Below are 18,123 nucleotides of genomic sequence, written 5' to 3' on the forward strand. Positions count from 1 at the left end.
CCTCACCTCGGCGTAACTCAACTAGTTATCTAAGCCGTGGATATGGTTGTTAAGAAGTCTTGATGAAATCATGCTACATGTGAAAGCAAGAACTCATAGCCTTGACAAATTACCTTCTGCGTATCCGATCGTTTCCGATGCTCACTGTACATGTCGAAAAGGTGAGGAACTCCATCCACAACTTGTAAGTGACTCTCAATGCCCTTGTTTCGAAGAGCGTCATGCATCCGTTGCGCCTGTTCCCAGGGAATCAGATCATCATTTCTTGGATGCACAATGAATGTTGGGGTACAGTAATTCCCGTGGCGGACTTGGGCCAACGGACTGACGGCCTGAATCTCCTCAGCCGTCGGAGCCTGTGGTTCCTTTTTAGTGCGAACGTCGAGGCCGCGAAGAAGAACATGTAATGTACGACCATGCCAATTCATGTAAAGTGCCAGCCTGCTGCGTGCGTCTGTGGGTGCCATCCATCCTCCCAGGGCTCGTTTCGAGGGTGGAACATTCCATCGCGTCATCGCCCTATCGCTCACAGCAGTCCAGACGCTCCCGTCTAACTCATAAGACGTGGCGCTTTTCGATCCGATGGGAATATTTGGCTGTAACCAGAAATCATCTTCGTAATCCAGAGGACAATAGAAGACAAGAATGGCTTTCGGTGGATTTATGCCTCGATCTATGCTGGTCCATCCCAGCGAAAGAGCTAGGGTTCCACCGGTAGACCAGCCAACGCTTATGACACGGCTGCCGTCGACTTCAATATCGCCCCGGCGGAGTCGAATATTCGGAAGCACCTTTTGTACCCAGTTCAATGCATCTGCCACATCGGCCATAGGCCCTTCAGTCAAGGTCACTTCGGGACAAAGTCTGTAGTCTACGCTTATTGGAAGAAACCCGTGCTCTAACAACAGCTGTGTTTGAGCTGGGCGAATGTCGTCTTTGGAAAGCATTATATGCCCGCCCCCATGTATCATGAGTGCTGAATTATATTAACGAAGGTCTTCGTACTCAGGTTTCTATGAGCTCACCTACAGGAAGGGGCTTGGAAGAGTGGGCCATCTTGGCAGGATAATAAAGATCCGCCTCAAGCTCCAAGCCGTCCACCTTTTTGAAGACTAATGTCTCTTTTTGAACCGGAGCGACCACGTGGTCGAAAGGAGATGCCGTTATGACACGCAGGAGAGCTGACTCTCTTGAAGCACCTTCACTCCAGTCTATCCACTTAAAGGCAGCCTTGCGCAAGTTTGTCTCCCACAGTCTTTCATCGGCCAGTACATGGCTTCGCCCATCATTGAAAAGCCACCACCCGCTCAATAAGCCGAAGACTAGATCAAACCAGAACAGGTTTCTCGTGAGCTCCACCAGACAAAGTATTCCATCAGGCTTAAGCATTTGTCGGATGTGTTCTGTAGACTTAGACAGGTTCTTAGTTGCGTGTATGCAGTTCGTGGAAAGAACAATATCGTAATGGCCTAGAAGCTGCTGAGTCGGCGTCTGCTCGATATCCAAAACGTCGTAGCGCATGAATTTCCACTTGGCAAACTTGCGGCGTGCCGATGCTACCATCGACGACGAAAGATCGCTGAAAGTGTAGGTGAGATTAGGACTGCAGCCAGCGTTGGCAAGTTCAGAGATGATTGCTTTCGTTGTGCCTCCTGTACCGGCTCCTAGTTCTAAGATATTGAGCTGGCGACCGCTGTCCAGGCGTTTGATGATACTGGAAAGATACTCCGCTAATAGTAGTGTACCTGCTTTGAACATCGGCGCGTTTGTGTAGACGTCCTCCAACAGTCCTCGAGCTGATGAGTCTCGAAAAATCAGGGATATGGGGTCGGCAGCACCGGACAAGCAGTCTGCCAGTCTGCTCCCGGTCTTATGTAGTAGCTTAGTCTCCGATGTGTGCTGAGGGTATTGGCTCAGTAGATCGTTGTACCAAGTCGAAGCTGGAATGGACGTCAATGGTGATCTCGTGCGCTGATATGCCCCCTCTTCATTCTTGGCAATCAACCTGGCATCTTCGAGGATTTTGTACAATTGGGGGATTAGCTTCCGCTGTGTGTCAACATGTGAGATTATGGGAATATCTTGCCCGACGTTAAGGCCTTTGAGGTCGCATCCTAGTGCTGCGAAAGCATCGAGGACATATTGAATGACAAGCTGTGATTGCATCAAAAACGGCCCTGTATAGAATGCTGACAGCCCTGTGGTCTGTGCGTGCGCATCGTAAGAATATTTAACAGCAGAGAAACATTCCTGAACCACGTGTGCAAAGTCGCCTGAGCCTTCTGTTACGACCTCGACACTCTCCTGTGGCATGGCGGCGTTATCAAGAGCTTCAGTGGCTATAGATGGACTTGCGATTTCTGACTTTGCATGGGGTTCCAGCACACGAGACAGAGACAGTACGTTGTTACAGCTCAAGATCTCCTCCTGAGTGACTCGAATCTTCAATCGTTGTTGGATCTCCCATACCACCTCAGTAATCAACAAAGAGTCGATACCGAGATCGTCGAGACTTGAGGAGGGTTGGATGTTATCGACGGGGACTTCGATGATGTCACTCAACAGAGCCCGTAGTTGATGGAGAATATCCCATGGCTGTTGGACCACCGTGAGATTATCGCTTTGCATGGAGCCTTGGTGTGGTCTTGGAGACGGAGTGGATATCTGGGAGTGGTAGCCAGAAAACGTGGAAGATTCCGTCGCTTGTTTATGCACGATGGGTATTGCACCATCCAGCTGATTCAGCCGAGTAAGTGTGCGGGCTAGAGAATTGAAAGACACACTTCGGAATGTGGCTCCTAAGATGGCCGCCATCAGCGTGTCGGTTGCATCAAAAACGAAGATGTTGTTTACGAGTGTTCCGTGCTGACCGGTCTCGTAGCACGTATATACCTTCCAGCCCTGGGTATCTGTCGTTGTGGCTGCAAACGATGGCGCTAAGATTACTTCATCGACAGCAGTACACATGAAGACTTCGCTGTTTTGACGAGGCGAGAGGCAATTCACGTGGATTCCGGCTACCTGGAGGAAATTGTCGAGTTCGATGGGTTTGCTGACAGTGGATTTCCAATCGAATCGGTTTGCATGATCGGAAAGATCTATCAAGCCGACTGCTTCATTACCAAGAGCACTCACTGATCTGACCCCTCGGTAGTAGGCGGCGTAGTCTACGATCTGGGAGAATAGCTGGTACACGATATTCCCACGAATACTGGTCGCAGTTGACGACCTGAAAATACGGTCCATACTTGAGCTAGAAACCATTTTCTGAAGAAGTTTCAAGCGCGTTTCAACTATGATGTCCCCGACGCTAGGCAGGCTAATCGTACCTCTGCCATGCTCCGTTCTCTTGGACATTGTCTCGCTGCAGATAGAAAATCTCCACGAGGCAGATGTCTCTTCTGATAGGTTGATGAAGAGCTTGACTCCCAGTCCCAAAGGCGCAGACATGACTAAATTTTCGATATGTGGAAGGATGTTGACTTCCGATTGTGAATTCAGAAGTAACAGTGCGCTCTGGGTTGCCAGCTCGATGTACATGGAAGCAGGGCAGAGACTCTGACCAGCCACAGCATGACCGCTTGTCGCCAATTTAAAAACGGAGTTTGAAGTGTTTACAGTGAACGAATACTCTCCATCTTTACCACCATCACCGGATATGGTCACAAGATTCGAAGTTGGGGGATCTGACGGTTGTATGAGGTGCGTTGTGGCATCGCGTAAGTTGTGCCTGTACTGGATCCAGTGTTGCGTCTGCTCGAATTGATAAGGCGGAAGATCAATGAGCTCGCTGTTTCTTTGATCATGAGCAGGCCAAAATGGAATCCTGAACTTGCATCCGGCCATCCAAAGCTCGCAACATGTGTTTGCCAAGTTCGCTGTAGCATCGGTTTTCCCCAGATCTGTGGCAAGAAATCTGTGCGCCTTTTCAGATTGAGCTAGAATGCGTCTAGTCATGGAAATTATTGGGGTTCCAGATCCGGCTTCGAGCCATATGGCAGTCGGAAGACGATCCGCCACCCTCTGAACAGCTTCTGAGAAATACACCGGCTGTCGCGTATGTGCAACAATCTCTGATGCCGTAAAGGAATTCCAGCTCATGCCTTGAGAGCAAGTCTCGATGCGAATTTGAGGTGGACGAATGGTAATGCTTGCAGCGACATTCTTGTAGTCGTCGAGAATGCTATCAGCCATGTAGGAATGGTATGCGTGCGTATTGAATAAGCGAGCAGTGCGGAACATCTTGCACTCTTCCTCTACCCAGTTGATAGAGTGTGTATCTCCAGCCAGGACGAAGCTACGAGGACCATTGTAGCAGGCGACGTTTATGCGACAGCCATCCTGTGCTTTAGCGCGATCTACCAGGCCTTCTGCATCCGCTCGGTTGCACTCAATCGAGAGCATAGCACCACAGTCCAAACCCCAATTGTCACGAACTAGTCGAGCGCGCCCAGCGATGAGGCGAAAAGCGTCCTTTAGAGTAATGGAGTTGGCAACACATAGCGCCGAGATCTGGCCGAAACTATGCCCAATCAACGAGTCCACTTTCACACCACAATCGAGCCAGGTCTTAGCATAAGATACCTGCATTGACAGTAGCATACAGTGAAGCTGGATGAGGTCGTCTATCGGTTGACCAGAAAACATTTCAGTCAAGACACTAGGGAGTTCGAGTTCTTGACATATGGCTTCACATTCATTCTAAAATCAATGTCAGCACGATACAGTGTCTCCACAGTTGATGAAGTCTTGATGTCTGAGAGTGACTAACCAAATGAAGGCGAAGTATTGAACTCGCTTCGTACAGTTCTTTCGAAAAAACCACTGTGCGTCCAGTCTGGCCACCGAATACCAGTATGATTGAACGTGGTACTGCACGTGTAGCAACAGCATCATTTTTGTGACCCACACTATCCAGATCAGAGACCAAGTCTCGAGCTGTGCCAGTCGATACAGCTGCTCGATACTCAAATGACGGATTCTGATGTCGCATAAGAGCAGAAGCCAGATCCTCGACGGAGACGTGACGTCTCAATATGAAGCGCTTGAGTTGATCCAGATAGTTGATCAAACTGATGTGCGATTTCGCAGAAATAACAATGGGACAAATTGACTGGTTCGGCGTTGCGGGGAAGTGATTGTTCGAAGGCACGGAGTACAATAGCAGCATTGTTCCCAGAAGCGCCGTAATTGTTGAGCAAAGCCACCGGCTGCGATGATCTCCACTCTCGCGTTACCTCAGGGACTTGAATTCTATCTGATGCCTTGATCCGGGGATTAAGAGTCGCGAAATTGGCTTGCTTGGGTATGGTCTTCCGTAACATCATTAGGATATTACTTTTATAATGCCAGCAGCTCCAGAAGCTGCTTCTGCGTGACCGATGTTGTCCTTGACAGACCCAAGAAATAGCGTATCATTTCGCCCACTGGCAAGAGCAAGACTTACGCTTTCGTATTCAATAGGGTCACCGACTTGAGTTCCTGTTCCATGGGCCTCGACATAGTGCACGTTGTTCGGTTCGATGCGAGCCGTGGAAAGAGCACGTCGATATAAAGCGCACTGTGACTGAGAGTCGGGAACTGTAATGGAGCTGAGATTTGAACCCTGATTCACAGCAGAGCCGGCAATGACGGCAAGGATGTTGTCGCCCGCATCTAGGGCCTTAGACAAGGGTTTGAGTACGATTATGCCGGCTCCCTCGCCACGAGAGTACCCAGCTGCAGATGCATCGAAAGCGCGGGAGGATCCGTTGGGGTTGAGGAAAGAAGCCGCCGCCAGGTTTTGATGAAGATTGGGGCTAGTAATAACGTTCACACCTCCAGCAATTGCGATCGCACAATCTCCTGCAAGAAGGGCCTATCAAAACTCAGTTAGATGAAAGCATCGTGGTACAACAAGAACACACCTTGCACGCAGTGGAAATTGCCACCGCAGAAGATGAGCACGCCGTATCAAAGGTCATTGAAGGGCCGCTCCAACCAAAGAAATGGCTGATGCGACCTGCGATGAAAGCTCGTAGTGTTCCGGTTGCAGAAAAGGCGTTCGCATTTTCGGACGCAACATTGCCTTCGTAATCGACAGCACCGACACCGAGGTAACAACCTACATCTTTCTCTTGGTCGGAGATGGGTAGACTATTGTATCCTGACGTCTCCATGGCTTCGTAGGCTACCTGCAAGGCTAACCTCTGTTGCGGATCCATCGATTTAGCTTCGCGGCCCGAGATGCCAAAAAAACGGTGATCGAAGACATCAGGGCGTCGCAAAAAATTGCCCCAGAATATTGGCAACTTGGGTTCTCTCCGTAGATCAGATGGGTCGAAACGATCCAGAGGCAATGTACCGAATGCTGTTCCACCAGAGCTGATGAGTTGCCAAAATTCCTCGAGGGTGTCGGCTTGAGGAAAGCGGCAGCTCATACCAATGACAGCAATTTCCTCATTGGTATGCTTTTCGGGGGTTTGCGGAGGCACAGGCTTCACTCCAGAGAGTGATCGCGGAATGTGAGACTCTAGGCCCATTGAAATCAGTTTTACATCGTTGGGAAGATCTCTCATCGCTCTTTTGACTGTCTCGAACCAGTGGGCGCGCTTGCACAAGATCAAGTCGATTGCAATGTCATGGAGAGCTCCGCTCGAGACCAATTCGGTATCTGCAGTGGATCGAAGAGGAAGAGTTAGCAGCTCAGTGGAAGGTAGTTGCAAGTCCGGCGTCCTAGCACAGAGTGTCTTGAGCTGCTGAGCGACGCCGATGTGTTTCGAGTGGTGATAAGAGCCATTCAGAGCAACAACTTTGACAGATATCGATTCCCGCTCAAGACGTCGTGTCAAATCCTCCAGGTAGTGATGTGGTAGTGTGACAGTAACAGCACGATCATCAGTGATACATGACGTGTACGCTTGTGGACATGATTCTAGTACTGCATCCAAAACTGTCCGTTCAGAAAGTTTATTGCAGCGAACGGATATGACGGCAGCTCGGTCTGAAGAAGATTGAGCCGCATTCTCGGCATCGACAAGCAATCCAAGACAAGCAGCTAGTCGAATAGCGTTTGCAATGTAAAGTTCAAATTCGCTTCGGCTCCGGTTTTGAGTGGAGGAGATGACAGCAGCACTCAGAAACCCGATGCAGAAGCCTTGAACAACATCTACGTCGCCACGATCCGCAGCATAGCGAATCCAATCTACTGCCTGAGCCACAACCGTCAAGACGGCAAGTTGAGCGTTGCTGAGTGTGTCTGGTTGCGGAACGCTTGTTCCTTGTGCGAATGCCGTCAGCGGCCCCACGCTTTGTGTAACCTTGGTGCTGCCGAGCGGCGTAGTCGCTAGGAAAGCCTCCAGTTGGCTCACACAATCCCGCAGGAAATGCAGAGTTGGATTGGTTCGAACGTGAGATTGCAGGGTTTGGAGACGGGGATAAGTCCAGCGCCCTTGTTGGGGACCAAAAAGCACGAGGTTGGTCAAAGAAGCCATAATTCTGGATACGGCGTCCAGCCCGTCCGTCTGCGCAAGCTAGTCAGTATATCAGCCAGTCGGCAGCAGAACCTGCATGCGAGACCACCCGTGTCTCAGCCAGATCGCCAACCCCGAGTAGACACAAAGAGCCTGAACTGAGTACACGGCTGCAACGGCGGAGTTAGCAGCAACTTATGACAAAGCCCGCTATCTCCGAATAGTCGCTACAATCATGCGGCACTGTCAACCATACTTGAAGGCAGGGTGGATTTGGAGTCTGTTGGACGAATACATACCTAGCTTTGACTTATTATCCCTGCTCGATAACCTACGCACTCAATCTACCATCAATTAATCATGGCCTCCAAAAAGCTCACATGGCTCATCACTGGCTGCTCATCGGGATTCGGGCTCTCTTTGACACGCGCCGCACAGGCAGGTGGCCATACTGTGATTGCAACTTCGCGCAAACCATCCAAAACTCCGGAGCTGGTAGCGGAGGTTGAGGGCAATGGAGGAAAATGGATCCAACTAGATGTTGACAGCCCACAGAGCGGCGATACAATCGCTGAGTTGGAGAAGGATGGCAGCAAGATTGATGTACTCGTCAACAATGCTGGGTTCTCTATCTACGCGCCAATTGAGACCATGACCGACGAGGAGATGCGCGCGCAGATGGAGACTATGTACTTTGCGCCCCTCCGTTTGATCCGCGCAGCTCTGCCCTACATGCGTCAACGTCGCTACGGAGTCATCGTCAACATGAGCAGTGGTGCTTCGTTGGACGGCATTCCGACCATGGGCGTGTACGGAGGTGCCAAGGCTGGCTTGGATGGCAAGTAGCCTTTAATCCCTTGGCGTCCGTACCCAGCATAGCCACTGCTAATGATCGATCATAGCGACAACTAAGATGCTTGCCAAAGAGGTTGCACCCTGGAATATTCGGACGCTCACTGTTGTCCTAGGCACCTTCAACACCAACATGCCAAACAGCGTCATCCTAGGCAAGACGCCACTGCCCGACGACTATAAAGGCACATTCACGGAGCAGGTCCAGCAACTCCTCGTCGGTGGCAAGATAAAGCCCAACGGTGACAAAGATAAGGCGATGAAAGCTGTGTATGAGGCAGTTGTAGGCGAGGGTTCGGGCCAGGGTAATGAAGGCGAGAAGTTGCTTCCCCTCGGAAGTGACATGACGCCGCGTCTCAAGGCAGTTCAAGACTATCTCGGTCATGCCTTGGAAGTCTATGGGTCAGTGACGAACGGTGTTGATGTGGATAAATGAGCAACGCTGCATGTTTAGCCGAGGGACTTGTCGATCTAAAGTAGCGCCATTGAAACCATCATGATGAGTACGAGCCTTTCATCTCTGATCTAAAGATGTTGGTGTTGCTTGCCAAGTACGCTAGTTCATCAGCGTCGGACTAATGTATGTAACACTACCCGGGCAAGCCTATCCATCCCATCTTGCCTCTCCAGCTCCGATTAGAATTCATCATGCACCCCCCAACCGATCAACAGTCGAAACCAGATCCGAAAATGTTGTTGTCATGAATACGAGCTCGGCACATGTACATCAATTGCTAAGCCAATTCTGCCTCAATGATGCTCTGGACAGCCAGTGGTGAGGTCCAGATCTTGACTATCTTGTACCCCTCGGACTGCAACAACTTTTCCCAGTCACTTTCTGTACGCTCCGTCCCCGCCACCATCACCATCATTGTGAGATCATACGCCGTTGAGTGAGGGTGTGCCTGTGCTCGAGGAGCGATATGATCGTGTATGAGAAGGCTGCTATAACCCGGCGTAAGGGCATCTCGCTGCATCGCTAAGATCTTGCCCGCGGGCGCGTCGGACCAGTCGTGCAGTACGCCATGCATGTAGTAGGTACGCGCACCCTTTACTGGTTGCGGTGTAAAGAAGTCATATGGCATCTTGTGGACCGGGTCTGGACATTTAGACAGTCTCACAACTTCAGGGCGATCCTGGAGATACAGACGACTAGCGATTTCGGGATGCGCTGCACGGAACCTTTCCATATCGTGGCCAATGTTCCCGCCCACATCGACTACCAAGGGGCCATCTGCAAGGGCTGTTTCCAGTACACGCTCGTGGGGGTATATCTCCAGCCAGCCTGCTTGTCTCGCCATGACCCCACCCATGATATGATTGAAGGACTCGCCCTCGCGTGGGTGAGACGCGTAGTAATCGAACATGTCGCCTTTACAGCTTTTGGTATACTGGAAGACGCCATTTGCTGGATCCAAGGGCACCTTGTATTGGTTTTGAGCAAGATACTCTGGCAATTTGTAAAAGCATGGTAGAGTAGCATCGTACCTATTTGTCGCCTGGTGTTAGCTAAGGTCTTGTTACTGGAGCAGGTGAATGTAGGGTCTTACAGGTGATGAATCCACTCTCCAAACACTGGGTCCAGGAGCGACTTGGTAAATGGGGTCGGGTCAAAAATACCGATGGATGTTTCATTGAGCATGTTGCTCGAAGCTAGGTGACGGACGAAGCGTTCTATATCGTTCTTTAAGCGTTTTACTCCAGTCTTATATTCATGGAACACCCCTACCTAACAGAGCAGCTTCGCATTGTACGAGCTCTGCCAATTCTGTCGAACTCATGGATTTGTCCCCTACATCGTGCCATCTCTCGAATAATTGGAGGTCCATACACACTTTCAGTGTCGCTCCTAAAGCTGGCTGTCGAGAGTCATCAGTCTTGTTAAAAACCCGCTCTCTCGTATGCTAATGCGTACCTGACCCATGCAGAGGCGAGCTGTAGTCTCCCATGGTGTCTCCAGTCGAGCCACCAAAGCGTAGGCTGCTAGAAGAGCCTTGGACCTCTGGCTCTCATCTTTGAGGGAGCTGAGCGAGATCTCGTTGAGAACGTTAACAATACTAGTATGCTCCTTCATTTTGCCCATAGTTCTGATATCTCGACAATAGGTTCGGTCTTGTGGACATGCTCCTTTGTTAGGCCACAAAACGCACTCCATGCGCGCATGCAGATTGTGATACCCTGTCGGCTTCAACCGACTCTTGCCCCGACCCTGACCCCGGTTGATCACACCTCAGCCCCGAGTATAATTTTACGCATTACATTTTGAGACCTCCTTATGGCGCAATGCACGAACCAAGAGCTCCTGTCTAGGAATTGTAATGGCTTTCGGTACGCTGCTCACCTTGGTTGCTTGTGCGCTATTCTTTCGGTCTTTAGCTAGAATCTTTGTCCACCCACTTCGTCATGTGCCTGGACCCATCTTTGCCTCCACCAGCTCACTATTCCTTTACACAATTTGCTATCTTGGAGTGGAAGGTCGCGTTATCAGGTCTCTCCATCACCGGTACCGCAGTGATGTACTCCGCGTGGGTCCGAACAGTGTCTCCATAGCTGACAGCAGCGCTCTCCACGATATATACGTTTCCGGGGGTGGCTTTCCTAAAGACTCTCGGTATAGCAACTTCAACCTAGGCCCTATCGTATCAATCTTCTCCTCTACCGACACTATCTACCGCGACCGTAGAGCAAAGGCTGTTGCATCCCTCTTTGCCCCTAACCGCCTTCGCTCGGCCTGTGAACACGATCAGGTCATAGGGATATCAGTTTCCCGATTCATCCATCTAATTCAAGAACACAAGAAAGAGCGTATATCCTTCGACCTTGTAGATATATGCGCACGTCTCTCCATTGACGTCGTGACTGAGTATCTGCTCGGAGAACCATACGGCGGCTTCAGAGAGATCGACCACCTCTCTCCACGAGACCAGCAGTATCATAAGCTGAGCGCAAATCCCTTCATATTTGCCATCGTCGCCTTTTCTCGATTCTCCCTTCTCCCTAAATGGCTTTTTACAAGAGTCTACTCTCTATCTACGAGGCTGGCCTCGGATGATGAAGTGAAACAATCATTTCGCAAGCTCGATTCATTTATCTCGGGGGTCATGTCTCGTCTTGAAGACAGACCTGACCATAAAGCCGATCAGACATACCAGTCACGTCTTCTGGCAGCAAGGCATCGACCCTTCGGAGGTAGCTGCACAGTGCAAAGCTGTCACATTTGCTGGGGCAGACTCTACGGCTGTAATTCTAACCACGATCATATTCCATCTGATTGTCAATCCCAGTATCTGTCGCATCCTCATCGCTCAGCTCGAGGCTCATCAGAAGGCTTCCACTGGCCCCCTCGACCCTGAAACTGTTCCATATCTCCGTGCGGTTGTCAAAGAAGGCCTTCGTTTGGGCATGGCCAACCCCACCCGACTCACCCGTGTCGTTCCACCATCGACTGCCTTGAACGTTGAGGGATATGCTATACCAGCTGGCACTGTCGTCGGCTGTGCTGCATACACCCTTCACCATGACCCAAACGTGTTTCCAGAACCCTTTGAGTTCAAGCCAGAACGTTGGATAGAGAATAGATATGATAGAAACCCATTGAGACTCAAAATGGAGATGAATATGATGCCGTTTGGGGTGGGCTTAAGAGGGTGTATTGGAAAGAACTTGGCAATGCGACAATTGTACGAAACCATCTCGGCTGTATGTTCCACTGATACAGGTCTTCTAGAAGGTGCGAGGATCAAACAGCAGCACATAGAAGTAATTGAATGGTTCAATGGAGAAATAAAAGGACATCGTCTAGATGTGCATTGGGAATAAATATCTGTGATAGCTCTAAGATCTTAGCAAAGCTTTATCCGAAATTGAATTGAATACTTTCTGATTTCTATAATACCAAAGAAGAGATACGTTTGCGTTATAAATGAATGTATTCGTACTAAAAGGCATTGAAAGAGTAGCGATTGATTAGAAAGCAAGCACGAGAACTGTTTATACGCTCTAATGATCTTTCTTCATGACATCCGCTATCTTCTCGGCTAGCATATCTACGCAAATTAGCAACGTTTTAGTTTGGTGGCTAATATTACTCACAGATCGCAGATTGCGGTGCCTCGCCTGGAGGTAGGAATGGGACTGCGGAACCATCGATGACTCGCACTGTATTGGACGTCAGCACATCAGCTACAATACCAGGGCATTGGCCACTCACAATTCTTAACTCCCAGCACTTTACATTGGCTGTCTACAACCGCAAGAGGGTCGCTCTTCTTGCCCATCTTGTTCGTCGAAGTTGCATGGGACATCGGCGTCGCTGTCTGTTTGAGGAACGCGACAATGTCTTCGTCTGTCTTTACGGAAGGCCCAGGCCAAGCCTCATCGCCGACAGTAATTTTCTGGATTGCGGTGCCCGTCCAGATTTGCCGCATCCGCTTGAAAATAGCAACCATGACCTCCAGGTCAGCCTTGGTGGTCAACCATGCGGGGTCAATAAGTGGTGCATCGCGCATGCTGGAAGAAGCGATTCTGACATTACCGCGGGATGTCGGGGTCATGAGTGTGCCCATCAGACTAGCATAGTTATGACCATCTTTTGGGGGAATCGTCGTGCCGAGATCGCCAAGGAACTGGGGAAGTGATAGGTATTGGATCTCAGGCCAGTCCTTAGGGAAGGAGTGGAGAACTTGCGTACTAAATTAGCTCCATTCTCTGTGTTTAGACAGCTTGAGGGTCGTGTGGAGGCTGTTAACTTACTTTGTGCCGTATCTTTAGAGAAACCTAAGCGCAGATCGGCTGGAATCTTCTCAAACCCACCAAACTCTCCTCCGGGGTTGCTGAGAGGCCCAGTGGCATTTTTCTGGTATGTGTTGATGTCTGCCTCAGTTATGCCCAAAGTAGACCCGGTTGGCAGGTTGACTCGATAAACAATGTCTGCAAAGACTTGATCGTGCATGTTTTGACCAACGCCCAGGTCGATCAGCTATTACAGGAATATGGTACTTTTTCCAAAAGCTTCTTGGGCCCCACCCCAGATACCTGCAGTAACTGCGGGGACATAAATACGCCGCCGGCGATAATAACCTCCTTGTTGGCTCGGATAATAGACGTTCCGTTCTTGGAGCTGACCTGTACACCTGTGGCAACCTTTTTGTCATTAAAAATGATACGTTCAGCCAGAGTATTGTCAAAAATTGACAGTGTGCTCTTCTCGAGAATGGGCCGCAGATAGCCGACGTCCGCTGAACAACGAGTACCCGTAGTCTGGTCGACTGCCGACATGTGCCAGGCAGAGCCATTCAGGGTTCCATCCATAAAACTATTGGTGGATTTCAACCCTGCAGCATCCAACATGGTAGCAAGCCAGGTGGTCCAGCTATAAGCGTAGGCTGCATAAGTTACACCAATCGGACCGCTTGAGCGGACCTGAGTGGGGTCATAAGAAGGAGTCGCATTTGAGAAACGAGTGTTGGGACGAGGCGGAACAAAACGAACAGGCTTCTTGTAGTACTGCGCAATCTTGTCGTAGGTAAACGATTGGTCGTCCACATCATCGGCCCATTTTTGGAAGGCTCCACGGCAAGACTCACCCCATGCCATGGCATTGAGTCTTGAACTACCACCTAGCTGTCCATGGTAAGCTTACACTACCAGCGAGGGATTTAAAGATACGCACAACTTTACCTCTTGGATAGCGGATGGTCTGATTGTTGACGCCCTGTCCAGTCAGCTTTCAATGGTTTACCATACGGGATTTCTGGACTCGGAAAATGACTCACCAATTGTGGAGTTGTGACAAATCCCCAGTCAACGGCAGAGGGTTTTTGATTCAAGCTCTTCAAAAGAAAAGCTCCATCGTATGCGGGCACTGTCGTGAGATTGCCAACACTCTCATCTGCCCACGTTCCTGCCTCGATGATGGCTACTGACACCCCAACGAGTTCAGTGAGCCGATTGGCCATGACCGAACCGCCGGGACCGCTACCGACAATCACATAGTCGAATTCAAGCTTTTCCGGAGATCGGATCACCACAGGGCTAGCCAGGGTAGTGGTAACACAGAGATGGGCTATGGCACTTGCCAACATAAGGCCAGAAGATATGAACGAGGAAGCCATGATGGGTTGAAAAAACGCGAAGGACTGCAAATTCTGGACCTCAAGATTTGATGCTCTCACGTCTGTCATAGAGGGGGACCCGGTTTTAAATGCTGCATGTAGCCCATTGCGCCTGCCTGGCTCGTTCTCATACACTACTACTCACCGCAAGCCACGGATCATCTCGAAAGATTCCATCTCCCATCTTCGTCTCTTCCTACCTTCATTGGTCAGTGTAGTCAGATTGGCTTGGATGCGAAGGCGAACGAAGGCAATACTCCAACACGATAGAGGGCCTCTAGCTGACGCCTTTGTGGGCTTGGAATCCTTCTCGGGGCTGGAGCCATATCAAGCATGTGGCTTGCGCGGACTCCGAGGGACTTTTTCTATATGCCTTACTGAAGGAGGCTGATGTTGTTTGACTTCACTAAATCCAGTAGTCTTATCCGTTTCTGGGCTTCTGCTATCTTAGTACACATGTACGTGGACTGAGGCTCAGGCTTATCAGGAATTTGGCCAGACTGTTCTAGAACATTGCATCAACCACTCCTCGGCATCATTGTTGCAAGTCTCTTTCAGCAGATCTTTCCCGCGGCTGTTTTACAGTGCCATCATAGATAATTCCATGCAAGCCACGGATGATGAAATTTGGCGAAAACCTTAACATGATTCAATCTCATCATTACTGAAGTGCTCGCTCGATTTGTACATTTACATACGCCCCAGTTCTGGCCAAAGCTGTCATAACCCTTTCAAGCTGTGTGTCCGTGCAGCTCAGATTTACCGAGATAAGATAGGAGGCTGAATCCTGACCCGATGCGCTAGGTCCTAGTCCGACCGTGTCAGCCTGCTGAAGAGCCGGGGCTGACTGTGTCTCAGAAGCTACTGTGGATAGCCCCTGACCTGCTGATGTTGGACTCATGTTTTCCGCAAGGTCGCCACCTGAAAGCTGATTGACACCATGATTCCTGGAAATACTAGGGGAATTGGGCTGGAAGCAAGATTTGCCACGAGTCTCGTTCAAGCCACAGGTCCTCGCTCCACCGGTTTGATCGCCGAGTGAAGGCGATCCAGTGGCTAGGCAGACAGGCGAGTCTGATGGAATGAACGGTTGCTCAAAGGGCTGGATTGCTTTATCTTCATCAAGGATTGGAATCATCGAGTATATCTCATCACTCGGGAACAGGGCGCTGAATGGTCCATCCTGGTCAAGCATTCCCAACCAACTTCCCGGAGTCGGAGGCAGCAGCGAACCAGTGGCTGACCGGCTCGAACTCTTCGAATGATCAGGGTTTCCGAACGCTGGAAGACCAACATCACGTTGTTCATCTTCGCTGCTATCGTTTTCGCCACTGAGCTCATTCCTTTCGCTTGCAGCCTCTCCACAGCCCCGTGAAGGAGCTGCGTTATCATTCCAAGTGTTGTTTACCATTTGCGCCTGAACTTCTAATGGCTGCTGCACATGTCTTTTGTTCGGCTGCGTTATAGTGGCGAGAGGGATTTTGTCCTGCGCATTGGTTCTGTTGATGTTCTCGTGTCGTAGGCGAAGGGTATTGTAACGATTCTTGAGCGAGAGCGTAGTTCTTCGAGGGGCATGAGACGTGGCAATCATGGCCCAATTGGTGCCATAACTAAGTACTTCGTGTAGTAGTAAGCCATCCTGCAATTTCTTAGCGCTCCCATTGGGTGTGGGACAGATCGAGACCTCAATACCTCCTGGCTTGTGTATCTACAGTGATTGATGTCCGGATCACTGCAGGTGATGCAAAGGACCGGTAAGTGTGTTTCCTGAGTACTGTTCGTGGAATTTGCACTTACAGGACTTGACTCCAATGACTTGAGCATTGGTCCGGTGTTCTCGATACGACGTCCCGTGCAACTGTCCTCCAATCCGTACCATACTTGTTCACTGCTTGCATCAATTGTTCATCCTCTTCTTCTGACCACAGACCCTTTGCCGTGCTGTCAGCTAGGCTGTTCCACCAACGACGACGACAATCTTTGTTCGATCGGCCTGGAATCTGTTTGGCTACTTCACGCCAGAGGAGAGGCCGAGACTCATCCTCACCTGTCATCCACGTTCATGCTTAGCAAAGAAGGCAATTTGAGGGCTGGTGGCTTGGTGGAAAAGGTCTGGTAAGTAAGATGAAACAAGAAAAGGGATCCCCACATGTTGTGACAATTCGCCGCAAAATGCGCGTCCTCCTCGAGAGTCCCATTTTCGTCTGACTCGTGCCATCCAGACATCCGTGCACTCTTGTTTCAAAAGTCTCTGGCACGCGAGCGCAGATTGTTGAACGAAACTCCAATGTTAACATCACATCTAATCATCCACCTTTGCCATCAACGACATGCCACTACGCTAGATACGCATGTACAGAATACAGGCCGGATTCGATCATCACAGGAGACCGGCAATTGCTCAAGGGGACTCCTCAGAGCGAATCACAAGGTTGGAGATAAGAACATGGCTCGCGCTTGATGCAGCCGCATGTCAGATTTCTTTCTGTTGTATGAGTAAGCTCTGATAAGCCTTTTCCAGCTCAGAAGGGTTATCGGGTAGAAGCTTGGCACAATCAAGCAATTTAATTCACGGGAGAAAAGCTAGGCAGTGGTAAGCTCGGGATCTGTCGGCTGTGTCTTACCGTCCTGCAAATAGGGCAGATTAACTCTATGTTACTAATAGACGGTCTGCGAGGCAAAGATCCGCACATGTCTCAACTGATCGGTGAGGTAGACAGCCCGTAAGGTAAAGATCTGCATGTGCCTCAACTGAATGGTGAGGTGAGGGGCTTCGGGTAAGCTCAACCTCGCGTTAGCTGCGTTTGGAATCGATCCTATAGGTGATCTTCGATGGATGTACGTCTGCAATCGCAGAGGGTCCACCACAGAACGGAATCCTGCTCAGACGTGCGCTATGTCTTGTCTGTCTGCGCGAGGGGTGGAACGAGCTGCAGGCCGGAACGAGGCGCCGGCAGAGGGTCTGCCCGACCCGTCTTGCATTAATGATGCTGTGTTCGCGCATACCGGTAAATTTTCGCCCTGCTTGCGGAGCTTCTTCAGTGCTATGTTGCAGTTCTAGTAGCGTAAAGTTCAATTAGCTAACGTATTCTACTAGCAAGCCGGCTAAACTAGTAAGCTAGCTACTTTTTCTTAGCACTGCGAATACTACGTATAAACTATAATGCTATCTTAAAATAACGTACCTTATAAGTTAGCCGAACACACAAGTTAACGTGTTCTACTAGAAGGTAGGCTATACTAGAAGGTAAGCTACTCTACTAAAACGCGTAAAGCTGCTTATACGATAGCTCTATAACTATATAATTAAATTTTATAAGATTTTAAGTAGTAATAGATTAGATAGCTCTATATTACTTTCTATTATAGCCTTATATATAATAGTTACTGCATATTAGTAGTGCTCTTATTTATATCTAATCTATTTCTACTTAGTTACCTATATAGATATCTCTTTCTGCCCTCTATATATTACAATCTAGAATTAAATAACTAGAAGCTCTATCTTATAAACACTAAAGTTCTATAACTAAGTAGTAAGACTAAGTTAGAACGCTAAGAAATAGATTACGTAAGAGTACTAGCAAGTACTAGTAAGACTAGAAAAGCTTAGTATACTAAGATATACTAGAATAATAGAATCTAACTAAAGCGTGCAGTATATAGATAAGACCTAGAATTCTTATAGTTTAGTATCTTTAACTTTA

The 18,123-nt window shown here is 49.4% G+C and overlaps 6 protein-coding genes across 6 annotated transcripts; 2 read left to right on the top strand and 4 right to left on the bottom strand.

The window, feature by feature from the left end:
* Positions 1-68: 68 nt before the first annotated feature.
* On the bottom strand, positions 69-7,472 carry SNOG_06682 (hypothetical protein; the record flags this gene model as incomplete). The annotated part of the gene is made up of 6 exons (XM_001796992.1): positions 69-850; positions 1,026-4,584; positions 4,772-5,044; positions 5,115-5,312; positions 5,447-5,857; positions 5,907-7,472. The coding sequence occupies 6 exons, from the start codon at positions 7,470-7,472 to the stop codon at positions 69-71; spliced, it is 6,789 nt and encodes a 2,262-aa protein (XP_001797044.1).
* Positions 7,473-7,811: 339 nt separating this feature from the next.
* Positions 7,812-8,739, top strand: SNOG_06683 (hypothetical protein; the record flags this gene model as incomplete). The annotated part of the gene is made up of 2 exons (XM_001796993.1): positions 7,812-8,289; positions 8,354-8,739. The coding sequence occupies 2 exons, from the start codon at positions 7,812-7,814 to the stop codon at positions 8,737-8,739; spliced, it is 864 nt and encodes a 287-aa protein (XP_001797045.1).
* A 298-nt stretch (positions 8,740-9,037) lies between these two features.
* SNOG_06684 (hypothetical protein) lies at positions 9,038-10,377 on the bottom strand (the record flags this gene model as incomplete). The annotated part of the gene is made up of 5 exons (XM_001796994.1): positions 9,038-9,753; positions 9,792-9,802; positions 9,854-9,977; positions 10,033-10,162; positions 10,219-10,377. 5 exons carry the CDS (start codon positions 10,375-10,377, stop codon positions 9,038-9,040), a joined length of 1,140 nt encoding a protein of 379 aa, XP_001797046.1.
* Positions 10,378-10,621: 244 nt separating this feature from the next.
* Positions 10,622-12,060, top strand: SNOG_06685 (hypothetical protein; the record flags this gene model as incomplete). Its single annotated transcript, XM_001796995.1, has 3 exons — positions 10,622-11,406; positions 11,447-12,002; positions 12,031-12,060. The coding sequence occupies 3 exons, from the start codon at positions 10,622-10,624 to the stop codon at positions 12,058-12,060; spliced, it is 1,371 nt and encodes a 456-aa protein (XP_001797047.1).
* A 242-nt stretch (positions 12,061-12,302) lies between these two features.
* On the bottom strand, positions 12,303-14,416 carry SNOG_06686 (hypothetical protein; the record flags this gene model as incomplete). The annotated part of the gene is given in 7 exon segments (XM_001796996.1): positions 12,303-12,349; positions 12,396-12,461; positions 12,514-12,984; positions 13,056-13,281; positions 13,338-13,925; positions 13,945-14,028; positions 14,078-14,416. 7 exon segments carry the CDS (start codon positions 14,414-14,416, stop codon positions 12,303-12,305), a joined length of 1,821 nt encoding a protein of 606 aa, XP_001797048.1.
* Positions 14,417-15,077: 661 nt separating this feature from the next.
* On the bottom strand, positions 15,078-16,295 carry SNOG_06687 (hypothetical protein; the record flags this gene model as incomplete). Its single annotated transcript, XM_001796997.1, has 2 exons — positions 15,078-16,033; positions 16,214-16,295. 2 exons carry the CDS (start codon positions 16,293-16,295, stop codon positions 15,078-15,080), a joined length of 1,038 nt encoding a protein of 345 aa, XP_001797049.1.
* Between the last annotated feature and the right edge of the window lie 1,828 nt (positions 16,296-18,123).

This window comes from Parastagonospora nodorum, assembly GCF_000146915.1.
Source record: "Parastagonospora nodorum SN15 chromosome Unknown scaffold_9, whole genome shotgun sequence".
Taxonomy (NCBI): domain Eukaryota; kingdom Fungi; phylum Ascomycota; class Dothideomycetes; order Pleosporales; family Phaeosphaeriaceae; genus Parastagonospora; species Parastagonospora nodorum.